This window comes from Ranitomeya variabilis, chromosome 1 (assembly GCF_051348905.1).
Source record: "Ranitomeya variabilis isolate aRanVar5 chromosome 1, aRanVar5.hap1, whole genome shotgun sequence".
Classification (NCBI taxonomy): domain Eukaryota; kingdom Metazoa; phylum Chordata; class Amphibia; order Anura; family Dendrobatidae; genus Ranitomeya; species Ranitomeya variabilis.
In genome coordinates, this window is record NC_135232.1 from 208,617,593 (window position 1) to 208,642,198 (window position 24,606).

The 24,606-nt window shown below is 41.3% G+C and overlaps 1 protein-coding gene across 4 annotated transcripts in view; it reads left to right on the top strand.

Moving 5' to 3' along the window:
- The window catches only part of NOS1 (nitric oxide synthase 1), a 560,003-nt gene that overhangs the window by 411,556 nt on the left and 123,841 nt on the right, over positions 1 to 24,606 (top strand). For all 4 annotated transcript variants that reach the window (XM_077292306.1, XM_077292314.1, XM_077292320.1 and 1 more), the window contains one exon: positions 18,421 to 19,531. In XM_077292306.1, the coding sequence (XP_077148421.1) occupies positions 18,849 to 19,531 (683 nt within the window). In that variant the 5' untranslated portion in view covers positions 18,421 to 18,848. The remainder of the gene's footprint in view (positions 1 to 18,420; positions 19,532 to 24,606) is intronic.

A 24,606-nucleotide genomic window follows, 5' to 3' on the forward strand; every position in this document is an offset into this window, starting at 1 on the left:
TTATTTGCTCCATTAGAACATGTCCTGCTATTGCCATAACTTGAAAAAGTCATGGAAAACCATTTTCAGCACAGCAAATGTTGAATATTTTTCACATTTAGGTTTTTGCACAGCACTGCTGTGATAGTGTGGGAGAAAAGAAAAGTTTACATTTGTGTTCCAAACTCATCCTGGCAGGTTATGCCTGCTCAAGCCAGATGCCCTTAAAAGTGAGATGTTATCTCTGCAGCCATTGATTCCATCTGCTATTTATATTACCTTGCTTATCTCAGTACATTATTCAGAGTGGTTTAATTCTCTGCATGCATCACTCAGCCTAAAGACCTCCAGAGCAGGTCATCTTAAAGTCACCTGATCAGTTCTACATTATAACATAAGTATAATACTATAAAAACCGCTATCAGACTGCTCTCTTGTGTTCATTTTTATATTGTAAGTAGTAACAAACAGAAGTTAGGCTTTTATGGGTTTTAGGTTTGCTGGTGGGGCTGAGTTCTCATGTTGTTACTCTACGAGCACCAGTGATCTTCAATTTTCCAGTCTCTGTCCCCTTAACTTTATTCTAATGTCATTATAATGAATCTAGAATTTTCTGTACTGAGTAACAATGTAATGGGAATCCCACAAAGTATTTTATCCCCTTGGCCCCGAAGCCTGTTTTCACCTTTCTGACCAGACCAATTTTTACAATTCTGACCACTGTCACTTTACGAGGTCATAACTCTGGAACGCTTCAATGGATCCCACTGATTGTTTTCTCATGACATATTGTACTTCATGATAGCGGTAAAATTTCTTTGATATAACATTTATTTGTGAAAAAATTGGAAATTTGGAGAACATTTTCAAAATTTCACAATTTTCAAATTTTTCATTTTTATGCCCTCAAATCAGAGTCATATCGCACAAAATAGCTAATAAACAACATTTCCCACATGTCTACTTCACATTAGCACAATTTTGGAAACATATTTTTTTTGTTAGGAAGTTATAAGGGTTAAAAGTTGACCAGCGATTTCTCATTTTTACAACAAAATTAGCAAAACCAGTTTTTTTTTAGCAACCACCTCACATTTGAAGTGACTTTGAGGGGTCTATATGACATAAAGTACCCAAAAGAGGCACCATTCTAAAAACTGCACCCCTCAAGGTACTCAAAACCACATTCTTGAAGTTTATTAACCCTTCAGGTGCTTCACAGGAATTTTTGGAATGTGGAAGGAAAAAGTAAATAATTACTTTTCTTTTACAAAAATTTTCCTTTAGACATAATTTATTTTACTTACACAAGGGTAACAGGAGAAAATGGACCATATAATTTGCTGTGCAATTTCTCCTGAGCATGGCGATACCCCATATGTGGGGGAAATCTACTGTTTGTGCACACAGTAGGGCTTGGAATGGAAGGAGCACTATTTGACTTGATATGACTTTGCTGGAATAATTAGTGGATGTCATGTCACGTTTGGAGAGCCCCTGATGTGCCTAAACAGTGTAAACCCCCAACAAGTGACACCAATTTTGGAAACTAGACCCCTTAGGAAACTTATATAGATGTGTATTGAGCACCTTAAACCCACAGGTGCTTCACAGAAGTTTATAACGTTAAGCAGTGAAAATAAGAAAACCACATTTTCCCAGATACATCTTTTTTAGCTCCAAATTTTGCATTTTCAAGGTAAGAGGAGAAATTGCAATTTCTCCTGAGTGCGCAGATACCCCATATGTGGAGGAAAAAGTGCATGGCAGGGCTTGGAATTGAAGGAGCGCCATTTGACTTTTTTGAATGCAAAATTTGATGGAATAATTAGCGGTCGCCATGTCGCGTTTGGAGAGTCCCTGATGTGCCTAAACAGTGGAAACCCCCAACAAGTGACACCAATTTTGGAAATTAGATCCCTTAGGGAACTTATCAAGATGTGTATTGAACACCTTGAACCCCCAGGTGCTTCACAGAAGTTTATAACATTAAGCTGTGAAAATAAAAAAATCACATATTTCCCACCAAATGTTTTTTTTGTATTTTCGCAAGGGTAACAGGAGAAAATGGACCCCAACATTTGTTGTGCAATTTCTGCTGAGTTCACCGACACCCCAATGGTCATTGAAACTACTTTTGAGGCACAGTGCAAGGCTCAGAAGGGAAGAAATGCTGCACTTGTTTGAGGGTGCCATGTTACATTGGTAGAGCCACTGAGGTGCCAACACAGCAGAACCCCCCAGAAGTGACCACATTTTACAAACTAAACCTCTCAATGAATTCATCTAAGGGTGCAGTGATTATATTGACACCAAAGATGTGTCCCAGACTTTTATTACATTCAGCAATGAAGATAAAATGATTTACATTTTTACCAACAAGATTGTGTGTTAGCCCCAAGTTTTACATTTTCATACTAGGAAATGTGTAAAAATGGTGCCAAAATTTGTCCCTCAATTTCTACTGAATGTTGCAATACCCCAATATGTGACTGTAAAGTACTAGTTAGCCATACGGAAAGACTCGGGCGGGACACAGCACTATGTACCTCCAGGAACGCAGATTTTACTAGAATAGTTTAATATGAAGAGCACTAAGTGCTAGAAAAGCAGAATCCCCCCATCAAGTGACCCCATTTTGGAAATTCTAACTCTTTGGGAATTTATCTACAGATCTAGTGACAATTTTGACTCCATGGGTGTTTTCCAGAAACAAGCAGCAGTGAATGTTGCTGAGTGAAAATTGCAAACTGCCGTTGTAGTGACCAGACCAGTACATTATGCCCAGCTCATGCTTCTGGAGACACACACCTGTAAATTAGGCGGGCTTTCATCATTACAGTAATGCCAAACATGTGAACGCTAAGGCCGGCGTCACACTGGCGAGTTTTACGGACGTAAGAGCGCAGAAACTACGTCCGTAAAACTCGCATAACATACGGCACAATTATTCTCAATGGGGCTGCTCCTATTAGCCGTATATTACGGTTCAGTATTATACGGCTTTCTACGGCCGTACAAAATCGCAGCATGCTGCGTTTGTCAGCGTACTGCGCAAAAAAATCGCCAATGAAAGTCTATGGGGGCGAGAAAAATACGGATTCCACACTGACCAGCAGTGTGACTTGCGAGAAATACGCAGCGCTGTTAGTGAAAAGTCGGTAATTCAATTGCCGGCTTTTCATTTCTCCTGCACAAACCCGACAGGATATGAGACATGGTTTACATACAGTAAACCATCTCATATCCCCCTTTTTTTTGCATATTCCACACTACTAATGTTAGTAGTGTGTATGTGCAAAATTTCAGCGCTGTAGCTGCTAAAATAAAGGGTTAAATGGCGGAAAAAATTGGCGTGGGCTCCCGCGCAATTTTCTCCGCCAGAGCGGTAAAGCCAGTGACTGAGGGCAGATATTAATAGCCAGGTGAGGGTCCATGGTTTTTGGCCCCCCCGTGGCTAAAAACATCTGCCCCCAGCCACCCCAGAAAAGGCACATCTGGAAGATGTGCCTATTCTGGCACTTGGCCACTCTCTTCCCACTCCCTGTAGCGGTGGGATATGGGGTAATGAAGGGTTAATGTCAGCTTGCTATTGTAAGGTGACATTAAGCCAGATTAATAATGGAGAGGCATCAATTATGACACCTATCCATTATTAATCCAATTGTAGGAAAGGGTTAAAAAACACACACACACATGATTAAAAAGGATTTTAATGAAATAAACACAGCGGTTGTTGTAATAATTTATTGTTCTCTCAAATCCATTTGCAGTCCCTCGCTTGGCAACATAATAAACGCACAAGATACATACCTTCTGATGTACTGTCAGGTCCAACGATGTAATCCATCTGAAGGGGTTAACTAATATTACAAGCAGGAGCCCTGCTATAATGCAGCTGTGCTCCGTGCTTGTAATTCCCCTGCGAATGAATGAAATGTAGGTCATTGACCTACATTTCATTCATTCGCGGTGATGCGCCCCCTGGTGGATGTCCTCATATGACCTGGAGCGTGGGAAAAAGTTCCCAGGCTGCAGTTCATGAGAACATCCACCAGAGGGCGCCTCACCGCGAATGAATGAAATGTAGGTCAATGACCTACATTTCATTCATTCGCAGGGGAATTACAAGCACGGAGCACAGCTGCATTATAGCAGGGCTCCTGCTTGTAATATTAGTTAACCCCTTCAGATGGATTACATCGTTGGACCTGACAGTACATCAGAAGGTATGTATCTTGTGCGTTTATTATGTTGCCAAGCGAGGGACTGCAAATGGATTTGAGAGAACAATAAATTATTACAACAACCGCTGTGTTTATTTCATTAAAATCCTTTTTAATCATGTGTGTGTGTGTTTTTTAACCCTTTCCTACAATTGGATTAATAATGGATAGGTGACATAATTGACGCCTCTCCATTATTAATCTGGCTTAATGTCACCTTACAATAGCAAGGTGGCATTAACCCTTCATTACCCCATATCCCACCGCTACAGGGAGTGGGAAGAGAGTGGCCAAGTGCCAGAATAGGCGCATCTTCCAGATGTGCCTTTTCTGGGGTGGCTGGGGGCAGATGTTTGTAGCCACGGGGGGGCCAATAACCATGGACCCTCTCCTGGCTATTAATATCTGCCCTCAGTCACTGGCTTTACCGCTCTGGCGGAGAAAATTGCGCGGGAGCCCACGCCAATTTTTTCCGCCATTTAACCCTTTATTTTAGCAGCTACAGTGCTGAAATTTTGCACATACACACTACTAACATTAGTAGTGTGGAATATGCAAAAAAAAGGGGATATGAGATGGTTTACTGTATGTAAACCATGTCTCATATCCTGTCGGGTTTGTGAAGGAGAAATGAAAAGCCGGCAATTGAATTACCGGCTGTTCACAGATATCGCGCAGAATGAAATCTAAATACAGAATATATATATATGTGTCTCAATGACATATATATATATATATATATATATACTGTATATATGTTTTAATGAACATTTGAGCACATAAATCCATTAGATGTCGGTTTTGCAAGCCTGCGCGAAAATCTCGCAGTACGGATGCCATACGGATTACATACGGAGGATGCCATGCGCAAAATACGCTGACACACCCTGACTACGGATCAATATTTTGGGAACATTTCACCGTATTTCGGCCGTATTACGGCCGTAAAATACGGACCGTATTGTCTTACGCCGAGTGTGACGCCGGCCTAAATGTGGTTTAGACACACTGGGGCTCAGAAGGGGGAGTCATTTGGACTTGGGAGCGGAGAATTTGCTGAATTTCTTTTGGGGAGCGAGGAGCCATTTAGCTTTTCCAGTGCCTTTGTGCTACCTGTAACATGGCAGCCCCTATATTTCCGTTAACAGATGAAGGACATGAGTGAGGGCTTGCTTTTTTGTGGATTGAGTTAAAGCTTTTACTGGGAACATTTTACATAGCATTTAGATCACATTAATCCGGCGCTCTACACTGAGCAATTACATCGGGGTTTCCATCTAAATCTCCGAGTGACGTGACAGATGAAACCCTATGGGATTCGTTCACTATAATGCGGCAGCAGAGTTACTCTGGACTCCATCTGGCCTCTTTTCAGAAGTGCACAAAACTGTGGCCGACGGCACTTTTATGCAATCCTAAAAAAGACGGTGATATGGCAACTTTATTCTTCGGGTTGGTGTGATTACAGCGAAACCAGATTTATATCAGGTTTTTATGTATGGCTTCTGTCTCACACCAAAAGACGCTTTTTATTGCGAAAACTAGTTTTTGCATCACCATATTTTGAGAACTATAATTTTTCTATATTTCGGGCTACAGAGTCATGTTATGGCTTGTTTTTTGCAGGACGAGCTGACGTTTTTATTTGTACCATTTTCGTGCACATGATCACTTTCTATTCTGAATTTTGGGAGACAGAATGAACAGAAACCAGCAATTCAGGAATTGCTTTTTGTTTCATTTTTTTATACCGTTCTGCGTGTGGTAAAATTGATAAGGCGGCTTTATTCTTTAGGTCAGTACGATTACAGTGATACCTAATTTATATTTTTTTATGTTTTGACTCTTTTACACAATAAAAACTATTTTATAGAAAAAAATAATTATTTTTGCATCGCTTTATTCTAAGAGCTATATCTTTTTTATTTTTCTGCTGATGTGCTTTTGTGGTTAACTAGTGGGACAGTGTTTTAGAGCGGGTCATTATGGATGTGGCGATATCAAGTCTGTGTACTTTTATTGTTTATTTTTTATTTACATAAATAAATGTATTTATTGGAAAAATATTTGTTTTTGTTTTTTTGGGGGGATTTCTAAAAAAAAATTTTACACTTTATATTTTTTATTTTTTTACTTTTTTACATTGTCCCTTCCTGGGACATCACTTTATAGTGTCAGATTGCTGATCTGATACATCTGTTTTCAGCAGGCGCTCACAAGCCACCTTCCCTGCAGGGTGCTGAAGGACTCTGCAGCCATCTTGCAGCCGGGGGTCTCCATGGATCAGGACAACGCGATCGCATTGCATTGTCCTGATGGAAGCGCGCAGTGAACTCATTCCCTGCGCTATGCTCATCTATGCCACTGTGACTGCTGACAGCGGCATTAGAGGGGTTAAACGCCCGCAATCGGTGCTAGCACCAATCATGGGTGTTGCTACAGGGTGTCAGCTCTCACACAGAGCTGACTCCAGCACTCACACAGAGCTGACTTCAGCACTAGATCGCTGCGACGCTCAGCTTGAGGCCACGCAATCGTGCCGCCATACATGTACTGCTGTTCGCGGGAACTCAGCTCCCGCAGAGCAGTACTTTTACGGTGCATGTTGGGAAGGGTTTAAGCATGTCATATAAACAGTGTAATTTGACTTGCTTCACATAAGGTTAGTTTCCATGGACTGACCAGTGGCATAATACGACCATTGATCTGCAAACTTTTATTGATCTGCATTCATTTAAATCTTACCAAAGCAAACAATGCACACCGAGTGACCTATAGTAGATGGCTCAATGCACACAGGCTGCCGTATTTCTTGGCAATGCAAGTTGCGTTTACAAAGGATGATGCACCGCTTAGAATGATGAATTTTTTGCAATATGCTAATGATAATTTCATCTGATAAAAAAGTGTTTTGCTCGTTCATTGGGTGATCGTTATCCCGTTTACACATCAAGATAATCATGAAATTAGTGTTTTTGACAATGCTCATTTATGATTACCTTGCAGTTTAAATGCAGCTTTACCTGCTTAACTGGTGTAGTGGAAACAAGCTCAAACATCTCCGTAATAATGAATCAATAGGTGTCCGCTAAGAAATCTTTTATCCACAAAATATCCTAAGATATAGGTGGCAACTCCACCCAAAGCTCATCCGCTGGGCTTTAATGATATATCCTTGAAAGAATATCAAATGAAGCTGAAAATGTCAACAAAGAAATATGGTGAGGAGATGTTATCCCTAGCACAGGACTCTTCAGAGATAAAATCATGTCTAGTGGACACCTAGTGTTAGAACCTCATGCATGACTGGGTAAAGGTCATTTTCTCAGGTATGTTTGGATTAATTATAAAATCCAACATGGGACTCTTAGAAATCGTCTCCTCATCACTCATTTTAGCATTGTCAAATTGATGACAGACTCCATTCAATTTCACTTTTTCGCAATTTTGTGCACATCAATTTCATTTCCAGGTCATTTTTTTTAAGAAGCTGCCCACTTTTGATACCCTTCTTATTGGAAACCTCCCCAATGAAAAACTTATCAGAGGGTCTCCCATTGCTGAGGTTTTATCATCCTAAAGGACCCCACCCACACACATCAGACTAAACTAGGCTGAACCGGTGGGATTATCTGACAGTCTAATGTGTATTTTAGCCTCCCAACTCTCCCATGGCAGAAGATGTCGAAGGAGAAAAGGATCCAGAATGGTGAATTTCAGTAGCCGACCCTTTTGTTCATCTTAGAGATAAGCTGTTGCCAAAGAAAATTAGTGATGGTTCTCTCATAGATAACACAGGAGCTCGGTCAAGCAGAGCAAAATTGTACATGGAGGAGTTAATAGAGAGCTGCGGACTAAATGATAATTTGCTTGACAGTTATCTGATGTGTATTATAGCTGATCCCTTCTCTTTAGGGAATTAAAGGAAATCTGTCATCAGGTTTTTGCCACCTCTTCTGAGTGTAGCCTGATGTAGGTAAAAAGAAGCTGAATCCAACTAGGCATCCCTTAGATTACTACATGCAGCCGTTCTGACAATCAGAGCTTTTAGATTTAGCAATTAAGCAGAGCTGATAAAGCTAACCTTGCCAACCGAGACTGTGTATGTAAACAGTCTATAGAAAGTGAGCTGCCTATCACAGGAGGGGTGTAGCCGGACTAGGAGGCGCATCTGCTGGGTTACAGCAATGAGAAGCTCCTAGTTCTAAACAAATCTTTGCAGGCAAAGAAAACCATAGAGCTTGATAAGAAAAGCATTGATGAAATCTGTGTTTTACCCCCTACAGCGCATGCTTTCTACAGATTACATGGTAAAAACCTGCTGACAGATTCCCTCTAACTTAAGGTTTATACTAATAATATATACTGTTTTTAAGTATATCTCAGTGGTCAACTTTTCACTCCATGGATGGTAATGATTTAGTTCTTGCATGTCGACCACTCCTCAGTAAATTCCTGTGACATTCCTGCTTTTGCCCTGGAGAAATGTTAGTCTGGAAATGCTGGTGTGGGGTGTTAGGTGTGGCGATGTCCGCCTGCTAAGTAAAGTCTTGTCACAGTCCTGTATTTGCCCCTGGATTATGCTACAAACAGTGACAATATTAAATATTCAGTATATACTGTATGTGTATAAATATAATTATCAATACTGGATTACATCATGATATACTGTATGTATGGACAATTGTTTCCAGTGCTGGGCATATAATTATATATATATATCCCAGTTATGGTGTTGGAGATGTCAGTCAGTTGTGATGGAATACAAACTAAGCTGATCATTATCACTTACAATGCCAATTCCTTTGTGTAAATCAGAAAAAACCTGTATCAAACCTGTTGGTGGTAGCTTGGGGGCAGCCATTAATGTCAAATTAGAAAGTTGACATACGCCAGTATACCTTAGTTACATATATATGAATGCATTCCATGACAAAATGATATAACCAATCAGGTCAGGCCACATTATAGTCAAAAATATAAAAAAGGGCTCGGAGAGGTTATATGTCATATCAGCAGCTACAAAGAGAGAAGGGGCACCTCACAGCTGTGTAGGAAACCGGTGCTGGATGGTAGGTATGACTTGTTCTGTAGTAATGTTGTGCACATATACCTACGTCTCCTGTATGTTCAAGGTTATTGTCTTAAAAGAAATGCTCCACTGAGATCCGTTTAGATAAGCATAGAATTATCTACCGAGTTCCATGTACAATTGTGTGGTGAACAATCGTTACACAGACGTAGCCATCCATATTTTAGTTCATTTTGACCTTTATAGTCCTTCAACTTTTCTGCTCATGTTCAATGAAACCAAGTGATAAACTAAAAATGTTTCTGAAAATATTCTTTAAATGAAAAATTGTTCATAAACGTAATATTGTTTTGTTGAAACAAATATTTTTCTTGGGATGAAAAAAATCTTCATTTCAGATAATGACGGTTTGTGATCTGTCAGCTAAAAATAACATTTGTTCTAAAGTTTTAACTGATTAGCGATTGTTTTGGTGGATATCATTCACTTTCATAAACTAAAGTCTAGTGTCTTAACACATTTGGATGTTGTGACTTGCGAGGTTGTTGAGTGACGCTATCTGCGATCTGCAGGGGAATCTGGCAGCAATGGTTTAATATTCTTGCAGAACTTCCATAGGATAAATAATGCATGGTGCACATTGGAATCAAAAGGCTGTCCATGCAGTGGCAAGTCATGCCAGGTCCTCCAAAGGTTAGGCTTGGATCACATGAGGGTCTCTTGTGAGAGAATTGGGTCGATTATCCTAATGACACTCGGCTCAAACTCTGTCAGACTGTCATCTTAATGTGATCGCATGTGAGAATCGCATTACAGGTGCAGGGTAGATGGGAAACTTAATTTCTCCATCTTCTCCATTGTCTAAGTCTGTGGATGTTGGACTACACTTGAATGATTACAGTCCAATGTTTTACCCACATTTTAGTCCATGAGCCGGGCCAGATATCGGTACCACCCGGAGTGACTAATTTTCTTTGGTATTTTTAGGTAGATGCATGTCTGTAGTTTATTTTTTGATATGATAGCCCTTACATATACGTAGCTTATTAACCCCTTCAGCCCTAGGCCTATTTGTACCCAAGTGCCTAAGCCAATCTGACCTGTGCCACTTCATGGGCTAATAACTTTGGAACGCTTTCACCTATCCAAGCCATTCTGAGATTGTTTTCTCGTGACATATTGTACTTCACGTCAGTGCTAAATGGGAGTCAATATATTTTACCTTTCTATATAAAAAAATGCTAAATATTCGGAAATTTTGGAAAAATCGGCAATTTTTTAACTTTGAAATTCTCTGCTTTTTACAAAAATACTGATACCCCCCATAATAGTTATTAATTTACACTCCCCACATGTTTACTTCATATTGGCATCATTTTGAAAATGAAACCTTATTGTTTTACGACGTAATAGGGCTTATAGTTTTATGCGCAATTTTTCACATTTACAGCAAAACCCACTTTTCAAAGGACCAAGTCACTTCTGAAGTCACTTTAAGGGGCTTACATAACAGAAACCACCCATAAATTACCCCATTTTGCAAACTACACCCCTCAAGCTGTTCAAAACTCATTTTTAAAAACTGTTAACCCTTTAGGTGTTCCACAGGAATTTTAGCAGAATGAAGGCGAAATTTCAAAATTTCATTTTTTTTCCAGATATTACATTGTAATCCAATTTTACCTGCAACCTAGCAAGGGTTAACGGCAAACCCAAACTTGGTTACCCTAATTCTGCAGTTTATAGAAACACCCCACATGTACTCGTAAACTAAAGTATGGGCACACAGCACAGCTCAACACGGAAGGAGCGCTATGTGGTTTTTGGGTGGCGGATTCACTGGAAGAAATCTAGGGGGCCATGTCACATTTGAAGGCTGCCTGAGGTACCCCCACAGTGGAAACCCCAAAAAGTGACCCTATTTTGGAAACTACACCCCCAAGGAATCTATGAAGCACTTATGAGGCTTGCATGGAAAAACTTCCTTCCATGGCTAGAAGAAAACCATGCAAGGGACCTTCACCATCTGGATGAAACACTGAAGAACATCACAAACTTTCGCATCAGTGTGTCGCAGGGATCCTTCGAAAAGCTCTTGGATAATGAATCTTGCACACTTACCCTGAAGCTCTTTCAAGTTTATCTTGAGACCCTCAGAAATGAACAACTCTCAGCATTCTGGATGTCATACTTGGACATGGTCGAGACCATGCTGGCCCTGGTTCGAGCTTCAAGAGAAGGCAACTGGATGCTTCACCTAGGAGCAATCCGACAGATGATACCATGGTGTTTTGCCTATGACAAGGTCAACTATGCCCGATACCTAACCTATTACTATGCCACAATGTCTCGGCTGCCCATAGAACACCCAGAGGTCCATGAATACTTCATGCAAGGTGGCTTTTCGGTCCAGATCGGTAGCAAGAATCCTTTTGGACGAATTCCTGTGGACCAGACCATTGAAGAGACAATCAACAAAGACACCCAGACACCAGGGGGCACAAAAGGCTTCAGCCTCAAAGTTGGAGCTGTTTCCAGGTTCTACCTGACATCAGAGTACCGCAGTATGTACTTGAGGCAGCTGAGGGCCCTGGTAGGCCAACAATATACTGACTTCAGCCATTCAGACCTACAGGTGTCTAGGATTAGAAGAGATGAAGCCGATGTCCAATCTTTCGTTCAACTGCTGGAGACAGGTTGGGTGAACCCCTTCAACAAAGAGCATAATGGTGAACTTATCAGTTTGTCAACAGCGACTGTAGCACCACCAGATGTAGCCAAAGACCTTCAAGGGGCATACAGTATAGGAGAGGATGCATATCAAACATTCAAGGATGAGCGTTTGGGTACCGATAAGCCAACTACATTGTTTCATGACAAGATGACGAAGAACAAACTTAAAACGTTCTCTAACATCCAAATGAAGACACGCAGACAAGGTCTTGGCAAGGAGGTAATTTTGAAGGCTGACAGAAACCTATTTGGCCAGATGATACTTGTAGCTGAGAACAGAAAGCTACAAATGAGTGATGTCTTGACTCATCCCCTGGGTCCATTGCCATGGGCACTTGCCAATGGTGATGGGTCTATCCGCAAGACCAACAAGGCTGCCCTCGCAAGGGAGTTGGAGAGGAATGCTCGTCCTGCAGAAGTGATCCCCGAGCCCTCTGCAACCATCATTGATGGGATGAGCCTGGTTCAGAAACTGAAGGGAAACAATGCAACATTTGGCCAGCTAGCAGGCACAGCAATGAGTCGCGCTATCCATGAGGGTGCTAAGAGCAAGCGCATTGATATTGTCTTTGACGTCTACAAGGAGACATCCATCAAAGATACAGAAAGAGTCAACAGATATGAAGGCACAGGGATCCATTTCAAGAACATTCAACATGGGCACAACATCCAGCAGTGGAAAAAGCTTCTAAGTAGTTCCTCCAACAAGGCAAGTCTCATAAAGTTTCTGGTAGAAGAATGGAAGGCGAAACACCACAGGGAGAAGCTTGAGGAGAAGGAGCTGTATGTCACATGTGAGCAGCTCTGCTTTAAGATCACCAAAGAACAGTGGGAAGAGGCTGCTGACCTTAAGTCAAATCAAGAAGAAGCAGACACACGCCTCCTTCTCCATGCTCTTCATGCAGCAGAATCTGGTTACAAGTCGGTCATCATCACTTCGGAGGATACTGATGTCATGGTCCTGTGTCTGGGCATGTGCCACAAAATCCCATCCCACCTGTTCCAGAAATGCGGTACACAGAACCGGACAAGATTCCTGGATATCACCACTCTGAGCCGAACATTGGGAGGCAGCGTATGTGATTCATTGATTGGTATGCATGCATTTACAGGCTGTGACACCGTCAGTGCATTCGCTGGCCGTGGGAAGATGACGACACTCAAGCAGTTGAAGATGAACAAGACATACCAGGATGCCTTTCAGGAAGTTGGTCGTTCATGGGAAGTGTCTACCGAACTTTTTGAGAAGTTACAGGAAATCACCTGCCACATGTACCTGCCAACTACCCAAACAACTGAGGTAAACAGGCTCCGTTATCAGCTGTTCTGTGCCAGACGTGGAGTGGTAGAGTCAAGTCAACTCCCTCCTTGCCAGGACTGCCTTTTCATGCATGCACTGCGTGCAAACTACCAGGCTGCGATCTGGAGGAGAAGTCTGCAGAGCCAGCCATGGGTTGCAAACCCAACAGACTGCGGTTGGATGATAGATAACGACGGAAAGCTTGTTGTCAAGTGGATGCAAGGGGCACCAGCACCAGAAGCTATTATACAGCTACTGTCCTGCAAGTGTGTGCGGTCATGTGAACTTCCTCAGTGTACTTGCCTCAGCAATGGCCTGAAGTGCACAGACATGTGCAGATTACAGACATGCCAGAACAAGGGTACTGAAGACGAGCCAGTAGAACAACAGTCAGATTCAGAGTCCGATGTTGAAGATATTATGGAGTAACATATATATATATATATATATATATATATATATATATATATATATATATATATATATATATATATATATATATATATATATGCACATGACATGTTCAGTGTGTATTTACATAACTTGGATTAAATTTTGTTACAAATACTACATCTAGTCACTCCGGGTGGTACCGATATCGTCATATTTGGTTCTTGGCTCATGCTAAAATTCCTGTGGAACACCTAAAGGGTTAACAGTTTTTAAAAATGAGTTTTGAACAGCTTGAGGGGTGTAGTTTGCAAAATGGGGTAATTTATGGGTGGTTTCTGTTATGTAAGCCCCTTAAAGTGACTTCAGAAGTGACTTGGTCCTTTGAAAAGTGGGTTTTGCTGTAAATGTGAAAAATTGCGCATAAAACTATAAGCCCTATTACGTCGTAAAACAATAAGGTTTCATTTTCAAAATGATGCCAATATGAAGTAAACATGTGGGGAGTGTAAATTAATAACTATTATGGGGGGTATCAGTATTTTTGTAAAAAGCAGAGAATTTCAAAGTTAAAAAATTGCCGATTTTTCCAAAATTTCCGAATATTTAGCATTTTTTTATATAGAAAGGTAAAATATATTGACTCCCATTTAGCACTGACGTGAAGTACAATATGTCACGAGAAAACAATCTCAGAATGGCTTGGATAGGTGAAAGCGTTCCAAAGTTATTAGCCCATGAAGTGGCACAGGTCAGATTGGCTTAGGCACTTGGGTACAAATAGGCCTAGGGCTGAAGGGGTTAATAAGCTACGTATATGTAAGGGCTATCATATCAAAAAATAAACTACAGACATGCATCTACCTAAAAATACCAAAGAGAATTAGTCACTCCGCTTGGTACCGATATCGTCAAATTTGGTTCTTGGCTCATGGACTATTTATAAACTTGTATGTGTGCGCATGATCCGAATTCCAGTGACACAGAATGCTGCTGTTTTTTCCATAGACCATTCCGGTCTGTAGAAAAATTGCAAATCTGTACTGCTCCATAGTATAATCCAATAAAACACTGGATAGCACTTAGCCATGTTATATGGTCACAGGAGCGAGCCCTACAGATGCTTTTTACTACCTACTTGATCTGCATAATTATGGAGATTCCCAACAATGGACACCACTTCATTAAGTTAATATTGGGAGATAAACAAAGATGAACATTCATATATATGCGAAAGTCAGAAGTGATAGACGGAGAGCTATCGTATTTGTATGGCCAGCCTAACAACGCGTCCAAGCTATGTCCTGTGCAGCAAATTAGTTGAACCACATTTTTGCTAAGACTGATGAAGGTCACATTGATGGAATTCATATTTACTATATATGTATGGAAAATCCTTTGATCTTTTGAGATGGGATGATAATTCCCCTTTGACATACACATCCAGTACACAGTCATTTATTAGCAACACATATTTTGATTTCATAGTCATATCTGTGATTTTCTTCTTTTCAGTGGACAGATGCCCAGATGTGTCTGACAGTGTTAATAGATAGTGGTCCACAAGTTTATTAACAAGGCCATGTTAGGAAATCCCATATCTGTACAGAGAGTATAAATATTTCACAAGGCAATCCAGGGTAGATATGAAATGTTTGAAGGAAATTGTACTGATGGAAGGTGTTTTCCCATGAGGATATTGTCTGAGCTCCAGGGAAAGCATACAACAACTGGGTTATAATAAGATGACAGTGCTACAGTCTCTGATCACAGGGGAATCCTCTGGGGTGTTGAAGAAATTAAACCTCAGATGGCGGAGAAAATCTAGGATTCTTTTAGAAATCAAAGGCATATTTTTTTATTATAACTCCCAATGAGAAAAATATGAGGAAAAGCACAATACTGCAGCCAGACACAGGGTCATGAAAATTGTATAAAGGACTTTCAAAGATATTCACACAAACAGGAACAAGGAAAAGGCAGTAATGATACCTAATAAACGTGTCTAATTTTTCTAGTCAGTTTTTGAGGGCCACACCCTTTAATAACAACCAATGGTTAAGAAACGGGTGCGCACACTGTAATAAGAACTGTATTATTAAAATATATATATCTATGTAAAAGGCACAAAAAAGATAATAATAATCCAGACCAACCAGATTGCAAAGATTGAAAAAATATGTGTCATAACCACACAACAACAGATAGTAGGAGGCTGCAATGATGGTGATGAGCAAAATAATGGTAAATAAGTATTACCATTATTTTGCTCATCACCATCATTGCAACGACCTACAATCTGTTGTGTGTTTATGACACATATTTTTTCAATATTTTTTCAATCTTTGCAATCTGGTTTGTCTGTATTATTATCATTATTATTATTACCTGTTTTGTACATTTTACATAGAGATATATGCATATTTTAATATCACGGTTCATATTAATGTGTGTGCATCCATTTCTGTATAATGCCACCACTTAACCATTGGTTGTTAATAAAGGTTTTTTAATTCATCACTTCAGTTCTCACCTCTTTTATGACCACAAGTTTGGTTTCTTTCTTAAGGTACCTTCACACTAAACAACTTTCCAACGAGAACGACAACGATCTGTGACGTTGCAGCGTCCTGGATAGCGATCTCATTGTGTTTGACACGCAGCAGCGATCTGGATCCTGCTGTGATATCGCTGGTCCAGAACTTTATTTGGTCGTCAGATCGGCGTAGATCGTCGTGTTTGACAGCAAAAGCAACGATGCCAGCAATGTTTTACATGGAGCTAACGACCTGTGAGAATGATAAATGAGTCACCGTTACGTCACAGGATCGCTCCTGCATCGTTCTGGAGCTGCTGTGTTTGACATCTCTACAGCGACCTAAACAGCGACGCTGCAGCGATCGGCTCGTTGTCTATATCGCTGCAGCGTCGCTGAGTGTGACGGTACCTTTAGGCTACATATTTATTTCGAATGGTCTGCCATTCCATGCTCACTGCAGTCAATGTCAACTAATTATGTTGGATTAGTCCATTTACTTATACTGTTGTTATCTTGAACTGACATATATTACCTGCTCAAAAATAGCCACACCTACAGAGAAGTTCAATTGTATACACCCAGTTGGTTGAAGGGAAAATCTTTATTACTGATGGGCTTAACTTTAGAAAAGAGGGGCACAGACGAAAAAAGAAAAAACACTGAGGTCTAGGTCACATAGCGAGGTGAGATACTAGAGTTAGGGGCCATCTTGATTGATTGGTTGATGGACCTTGTTGCGGTGGGATGGCTGTAATACTTGTCATTACATGTATTTCTATTTACTTCAGGATATCTACTCACTGTTTTTATTCTAGGTGTTATTCTACATATGGATTGATAGTGTAAAGTCTGGGCCCCTGAAGTATCACTTAATCACACTTTCAGTGCTATAAATCTCTTTGGCACATAAATTTGATTCAGCAGAACTGCGGAGGGTTCTGGATATTGCACCAAGAAAACCAATATTCAAATATCCTTATTCAGCCAGATACTTTTAGTTATAGAAATATTGGTTGGTCCAAATATCCAATATGTAAGGTCAAGACCTCACATTCTAAATACTGATGGTTAAATAGAAAAAAAGGCTTTGGAAAGAAAACATACAGCCCATATTTTCACATATTACAGCTGTTTCCCAACTGTTACATAAGCACTACAGATGTGTCCTCTTTTTCTTTTCTCTCGGCTTGTTACATTCTGAGATGTGTGGAGTAAGCTGACCAACTTTAAAAAAACAACATAATTTTGCGATACTATGTAGCAGTCACTATAATGCATTTACTGGGAGATTCGAATCCTTACCAATATGTATGAAAAGGTAGATGTGTACACATTTGTATGCATACAACACCTTGGACATATCTGTAGGATGCCATATATATTTATTCTTTACTACTCTTTACTGCGCCACTACTACTCTTTACTACTATGTCACTACTAAATAGTGCTGTCCAGCACTAATATCCATTAAAACGTGCTATTTATTTAATTATTCAAAGGATAGTCATAGAACATAACAGCAGAGGCATAACTGTAGTAGGTGCTGAGATTGCATTCATACCCGGGCCCTGGAGCTTAGGGCGGCCCAAAGGGTCCCTTTGACCCAAATAAGAAGTCCAATAATGTTAAAGACCTGTAATAATTGTAGGCTATTTTGGAGATTTTTTACCAGGGCCCACGATCGTTAAGTTGCGCCACTGCATAACAACCTCCACATGGATGGCCACAAGCCTACGCAATTCAGTAGTAAGTTTAATCCAGTAATAAGGTATACAGTCTAAACATGTAGGTCATGTCTGCCCCTGTGTGTGCAGTTCTGTTGCATAAGAATGATTTCAGTAATGAAATAAATAGTATGTTTTACAAGATAGTAATGCAGGTCAGCGCTCTTTACTATTGGATTGTTGTGTGGCTCTGAAATGTCTATGCATAGATTTGCAATCAGTAGTTGTCTCCAGGAGATGGTAAGCTAACTCCCTTACCTTTCATTTTGGCATAATGATAAATGCATTAATCATGTCTTTGGATGATGCACATTATAGCACATTGCATTACAAGACTTCAGGATTTTGCAGCAGTTTACAATCCACAATTTTATGGACAAGACTATCTTAAAAAAAGACTATCTTAAAAAATCACATCTCTATACTGGTACAAAAAATGTAACAAACCTATATGTGGGGATGTGATTAATAAAAAAAATATTTTTTTTTTCTTACAGGTGCAAAAAATACAGATGGAGACTAGACACATGATTTCAAGGATGCCTGAGTATTAAGAAGATGTTAAGCTACCTTTAAATGAACTGTTATTAGTATCCTACCAGACGTCCTGTGACAAATCCAAGGCTTGTTTGGATTTAGTGTTATGTGGGAAACCTCAGAATTATAAACTGCCTCTACAACAAGTTCCTGAAAATAGGACCAGAATCATGAGATAGGTGAAGTAAAGCTATGTTCAGCTGAGATCCAGAAGCAGCTTTTCACATCTGAAAATCACTGAACCAGGGTTCAAAAAACATCTAAGGAATCTACGTTGTTTGGCAACTCTATAACGGTCTCATATTGTCCTTGTTACTTTTAGATAAAGAAACTGATATAACATTCCAATAAATTTACTTACTCCCAACAGACTTTGAAGAGCCCTGTCATGGAAGAATATGAATTTAGTGTTAAACAGCTACAACCGAATGTCATATCGGTACGGCTCTACAAGAGAAAAGTGGGTGGCCTGGGGTTTCTGGTCAAGCAAAGAAGGAGCAGACCCCCAGTGATCATTTCTGACATAATTCGAGGTGGGGCAGCCGAGCAAAGTGGTCTTGTACAGGTCGGTGACATTATACTGGCAGTGAATGATAGACCACTTGTTGATGCTAGTTATGAAACTGCCCTGGAAATACTACGCAGTATTGGCTCAGAGACGTTTGTGGTGCTCATTCTTAGAGGTCCTGAGGGTTTCACCACTCATTTGGAGACAACATTTACAGGAGATGGAACACCCAAAACAATTAGAGTTACCAGACCTCTGTGCCAAAAGTCAAGTGACTTGTCAAGTCAGAGCCTATATAGTAAAGACCAACAAAATATGGTGGACAGTGCCACAAGTTCAGCTGGTTCGTCTTGGCAGGAAGTCCACCAGCTTCTTAACTTAAATGGGCTTGATGGAGTCAAAGGAGATGACATTAGCATAAGTCCTTGCCTTAATGGGGGAGCGGAAAAAAATGATATCATGAAAGAGATTGAACCAGTAGTGAACTTGCTTCAAAATGCATGTAAAGAGCTAAATGGAGATCACCTTGCAGAAAGGAAGGATGCAGAAGTGCAAGTTGAGAGGTAAGATATCCCTGCATAAAATAAGCCTAACCTTTAGCATTGTATGTCAAATTACAAAAACTATCAAGTCAGTTAACTCCCCATTAGATGTAATTATCGTATATTCCTTTACCAAAAGGAATTAGATATTCACATCAAAAACCTGTGAAATTGAATCATTCTTGAGTTGAGCTACGTATATCTTCAGAGTATGATAAAATTCAGCATGTAGTCAAGCTACTATACCACTGTTTTCATTTTCTTTCTATATCCACTTTTGCATAAAGTCTCAATATCCACAACGTCAAACAGTAAAAATTGGTCTTCAATGCTAAAGTCGTAGTGGCAATGTGTTAGTGGTAATGTCCATTAGAAAATAGAGATAAGATGCGTTTCACACTTGAAAATAAGAATATTTACCATGTTCTGGGTGTGTGAAAGCAATGACCACCTCTTGTTCATTTCATTGTTAAATGAAAACTGATAGAAAATGATACGTTTAGTGTCCACCATGGCAGAAAGCCTACACTTAATAGAAACACAGAAAATCCACAAGTTTATGCAACTCCATTTTTCAGAGTCTGCAGAGATCATTTTTGATGTTGGCTCCCTTTCTCACAGTATAAGTACATTCAGTTCTGTCTCCACATGCCATATTTGCTCTATAATTTAGGATTTTTCACACTTCTCATCACTTTTATAAAGTGGCAGTACCAGTGGATAGAGTTTCATGGGAGGAATAAAAACTTCCTACAGACCAAACAATTTACTATTACTTATACCAAGAATAGCAGTCGTACATTTACATTTTTGGCATAATTACAGCAGATGCACCAAGTTTACTAAAGGGAATTTGTCATCATGATTTAGCAATCTAATTTGTTAGGCTAGGTTCACATCGCGTTAGAGCATTCCATTTAAAAGATGCGCTAACGATGTGTCCCAAATTCTCTTTTTTTGTGCGATCACGCTAACGCATGCATTAATGCATGGTTGCATTGCGTCCGTTAGCTGTGCTTTCACGTAACGTACCCGAAAATGTGGTAGTCCAGAGTAACAGACCATCGCTAACGCATGACGATTTTGACATGCGATAGGATGCGTTATGCTAATTGAAGTCTATAGGCGCGTTAGAGGATCCGTTACATAGCGTTAGTGCCGCTTAGAAATTGGTCTGTTAAATGGAATGCCCTAACGCGATGTGAACCTAGCCTTACTTACTGGGCTGTCACTAATGCATCACATACTGGGCTGCTTGCTGTAGTTTTGACAAAATCACTGTATAACCAGCAGAAGATTCTGAGTAGAGGACTAGTAAATTAGCTGCCATGAAGCCTGCCATATTCACGAGCTCTGCATAACCCCACCCACACCACTCATTGGCAGTTTTCTGCCTATGCACAGGCAGGGCCGTACTGGCCATCAGGCATTTCTGGCAAATGTCAGAAGGGCCGGTGGCAGTCGTGGGCCGCTTGCCAGCGCTGACGCATTCAACTATACCGGCGTCTATGACGCCGGTACAGTTGAATGCAATGATGGAGGAGAGAGCGTCTGCTGACACTGCCTCTCCCATCATTCTCCGCTCTGCCTCTGACACTGTGGGTGCGCAATGACGTCATATCATCGTGCACCTGCTGTGTGTCAGTCGGCAGACTGCAGCTGCTGAGACCGGAGCCGGGAGGAGTGCGGGGCACGAGGAGAGGTGAGGAGAATGTTTTTTTTTGTTTTTTTTTAATATATCAATGAGTGATAACTGGATTGTGGAGCTACTGGGGGGCTGTATTGCATTCTATGGGGGATTTACTACATTCTATGGGGGCTGTGCTGCATTACATTCTATGGGGGCTGTGCTGCATTACATTCTATGGGCATGGGCTGTATTACATTCTATGGGGGCTGGCTGCGTTACATTCTATGGGGGCTGTGCTGCATTACATTCTATGGGGGGCTGGCTGCATTACATTCTATGGGGGCTGTGCTGCATTACATTCTATGGGGGCTGTGCTGCATTACATTCTATGGGGGGATGGCTGCATTACCTCCTATGGGGGCTGTGCTGCATTACATTCTATGGGGCTGTGCTGCATTACATTCCATGGGGGCTGTGCTGCATTACATTCTATGGGGGGATGGCTGCATTACCTCCTATGGGGGCTGTGCTGCATTACATTCTATGGGGGTCTGGCTGCATTACATTTATGGGGGCTGTGCTGCATTACATTCTATGGGGGGCTGTGCGGCATTACATTCTATGGAGGCTGTGCTACATTACATTCTATGGGGGCTGTGCTGCATTACATTATATGGGGGCTAGCTGCATTACATTCTATGGGGGCTGGCTGTATTACATTCTATAGGGGCTGGCTGCATTACATTCTATGGGGGGCTGTATTACATTCTATGCCGAGAGCTGTATTACATTCTATGGGGGGCTGTATTACATTCTATGGGGGCTACATTATATTCTATGGGGGCTGTATTATATTTTATGGGGAGGTGAGCTGTATTACATCCTATGGGGGGCTGTATTACATTCTATGGGGTGCTGTATTATATTCTATGGAGGGGCTGCATTATATTCTATGGGGGCTACATTATGCTCTATGAGGGGGCTACCATATATTATATATGCAGGGGCTGCATTATACTATATGAGGGGCTGCATTATATTCTCTGGGGGGTTTAATTATACTTGGGGCTACAATATATTCTGTGGGGTGGCTGCATTATACTCTGGGGTGGCTGTATTATACTCTGGGGTGGCATCATTATACTATATGTGGGCTACATTATACTGTATCGAGGACTATGGGGAATACATTATACTATATGAAGAACTATGAGGTGCATTATACTATGGGAAGTGAATTGTACTACATGGATGACAATGGCGGTGCATTATACTATATGGAGCACTATGAGGAATGTATTATACTATTTGGAGAACTGAGGAGTGTATTATACTATATGGAGGACTGTGGCAGTACATTATACTATATGGAGGACTGAGGAGTGAATTATACTATATGGAGGAATTGCAGTGTATTTTAATATATGGAGGACTATGAGGAGTGTATTATACTATATGGAGGACTATGGGGTGCATTATACTATGGGAAGTGAATTGTACTACATGGATGACAATGGCGGTGCATTATATTATATGGAGCACTATGAGGAATGTATTATACTATATGGAGGACTGAGGAGTGTATTATACTATATGGAGGACTGAAGAGTGTATTATACTATATGGAGGACTGAGGAGTGTATTATACTATATGGAGGACTGAGGTGCACATTATAATATATGGGGTGTATTATACTAAACAAGCAAAATGCTGCCTATTTATCGAGTGATTGGATTGTTTATGTGGTAACAGAAATCCTTGTTCTCAGCAGCACATCGCTGGTGTAAACTGTAGATGTGCTGCTGATAACATAATACTGTATGGGGACAGATTGATCTCATTGTGATTGTTCTTTTCCCTTCATTCTTTCTCAGTTGGTGTAGAGAGGCCGGGAAACAAGTGAACGACTTCAGTATTGTCGATCACACTCATTTAGTGGCCTGAGATCAGCGCATGTAAATACAGCAGAAATGCTTTGCAGGGAGACCAGGCAAGGATGATGACAGTTGTAGTTAGCGCCTGGCACTTGGGAATAGCGCTAACTCTACTGCTTTTCCCAGCCGCCAGAGCATTTAATTCTGGTATGTGTAATGATTTTTAGGGTTGATGTCAGCTGCGTAATACGTCAGCTGCTATCAATGCCTGGTGTAAGCAATGGAGAGGTGTCTATCAGACATCCCCACTACTAGCCCAGACCTGGCGAGACCCAGTGACTCTGAAGAGCGGTGATGGTAGTAACAATACCGCTCTTCACAGTCACTGAGCTCAGTGCAACACCCGGAATATCTGAAGAGTAGCGACGTTACTGAGTTACTGATGTCAACGCTCTTCAGAGTCACTGTGTCTCGTGCTGCGCAGCGGAACCAAAAGTGGCTGTTTGGTTAAACTTTATGGAGCATCAGAATGAGGTTCCATAGCCTTTGGTCATCTCAATCCCTTCATTATCTACGAGAAACTAAAAGCAATAAATAGGATTGAGCTGTATTGCTGGATACAGCTGTGATTATATGTGTGAGGATTACCTGTGGAGACTACAGAGTGGACCCACTAGACAGTGACAACGAACCTCTCACGGGCGAGCTGACCAAGTGCACCACCCCCTATACAGGGAGCGTTAGGGTTAGGCCCCAGGGAGACTATCGCCGCGGCAGCTGGTAAAGAAGGTTGGGCAAGAAGGCAACTAATAGGGAACAGAAAGTACTAACGAGGAGACAGAAACAGGGAGAGCATGGAAATGCAGACTGAACGGAGGAGACGAACAGGAAGACTAACCACGGGAGCAGAAAGCGGAAGGAGAACACGGGCAGACAGGCTGGAGACTGGAACACGGATTAGAAGGAAGACGGAGGCAGGAAGACAGGCAAGGACACAGGAACACGGTCTGGAAGGAAGACACCGAGGGGCAGGCACTAGGAGGGAGAAGACCAGGATTTAGCTACAGCAACGGAAGTGAGCGGTGAGCAAACAGGCAGGAAGGAACACAGAAGGGATGTGGAGCCAGATTCACTTGTAGATAGCAAATGACAATCAGGCACCGCAGATAGGAAGAGGTGGCCTGATAAAGAGAGTGAGGGCATACCTTCCGGGTCAGAGTCCACAGGGCGGCGCAGAAGACACGACCAGGATTCAATGAGAGACGTGTGCGCTTGCGCCATGGAAACCAGAGCGCACGAGCACCCGTGAAGGAGCAGGAGCCGAGCGCGCAGGAAGTGAAGACCGGAAGCGAGCAGGGACGTGCCGGGATGCCGCAGCGAGGTGAGTATGAGACACATGCAGTGAGGCAGGCAGGAGCATAACAGTACCCCCCCTTATGCCCCTCCCTCCTAAGAGCCGAAATAAATTTTGCCAAAATTTGAGGAGCCTGAATGTTCTCCCGAGGCTCCTAAGACCTCTCCTCGGGACCAAAACCCTTCCAATCAATCAGAAAAAAGGTCTTCCCTCTAATTCTTTTCATAGCAAGAATGT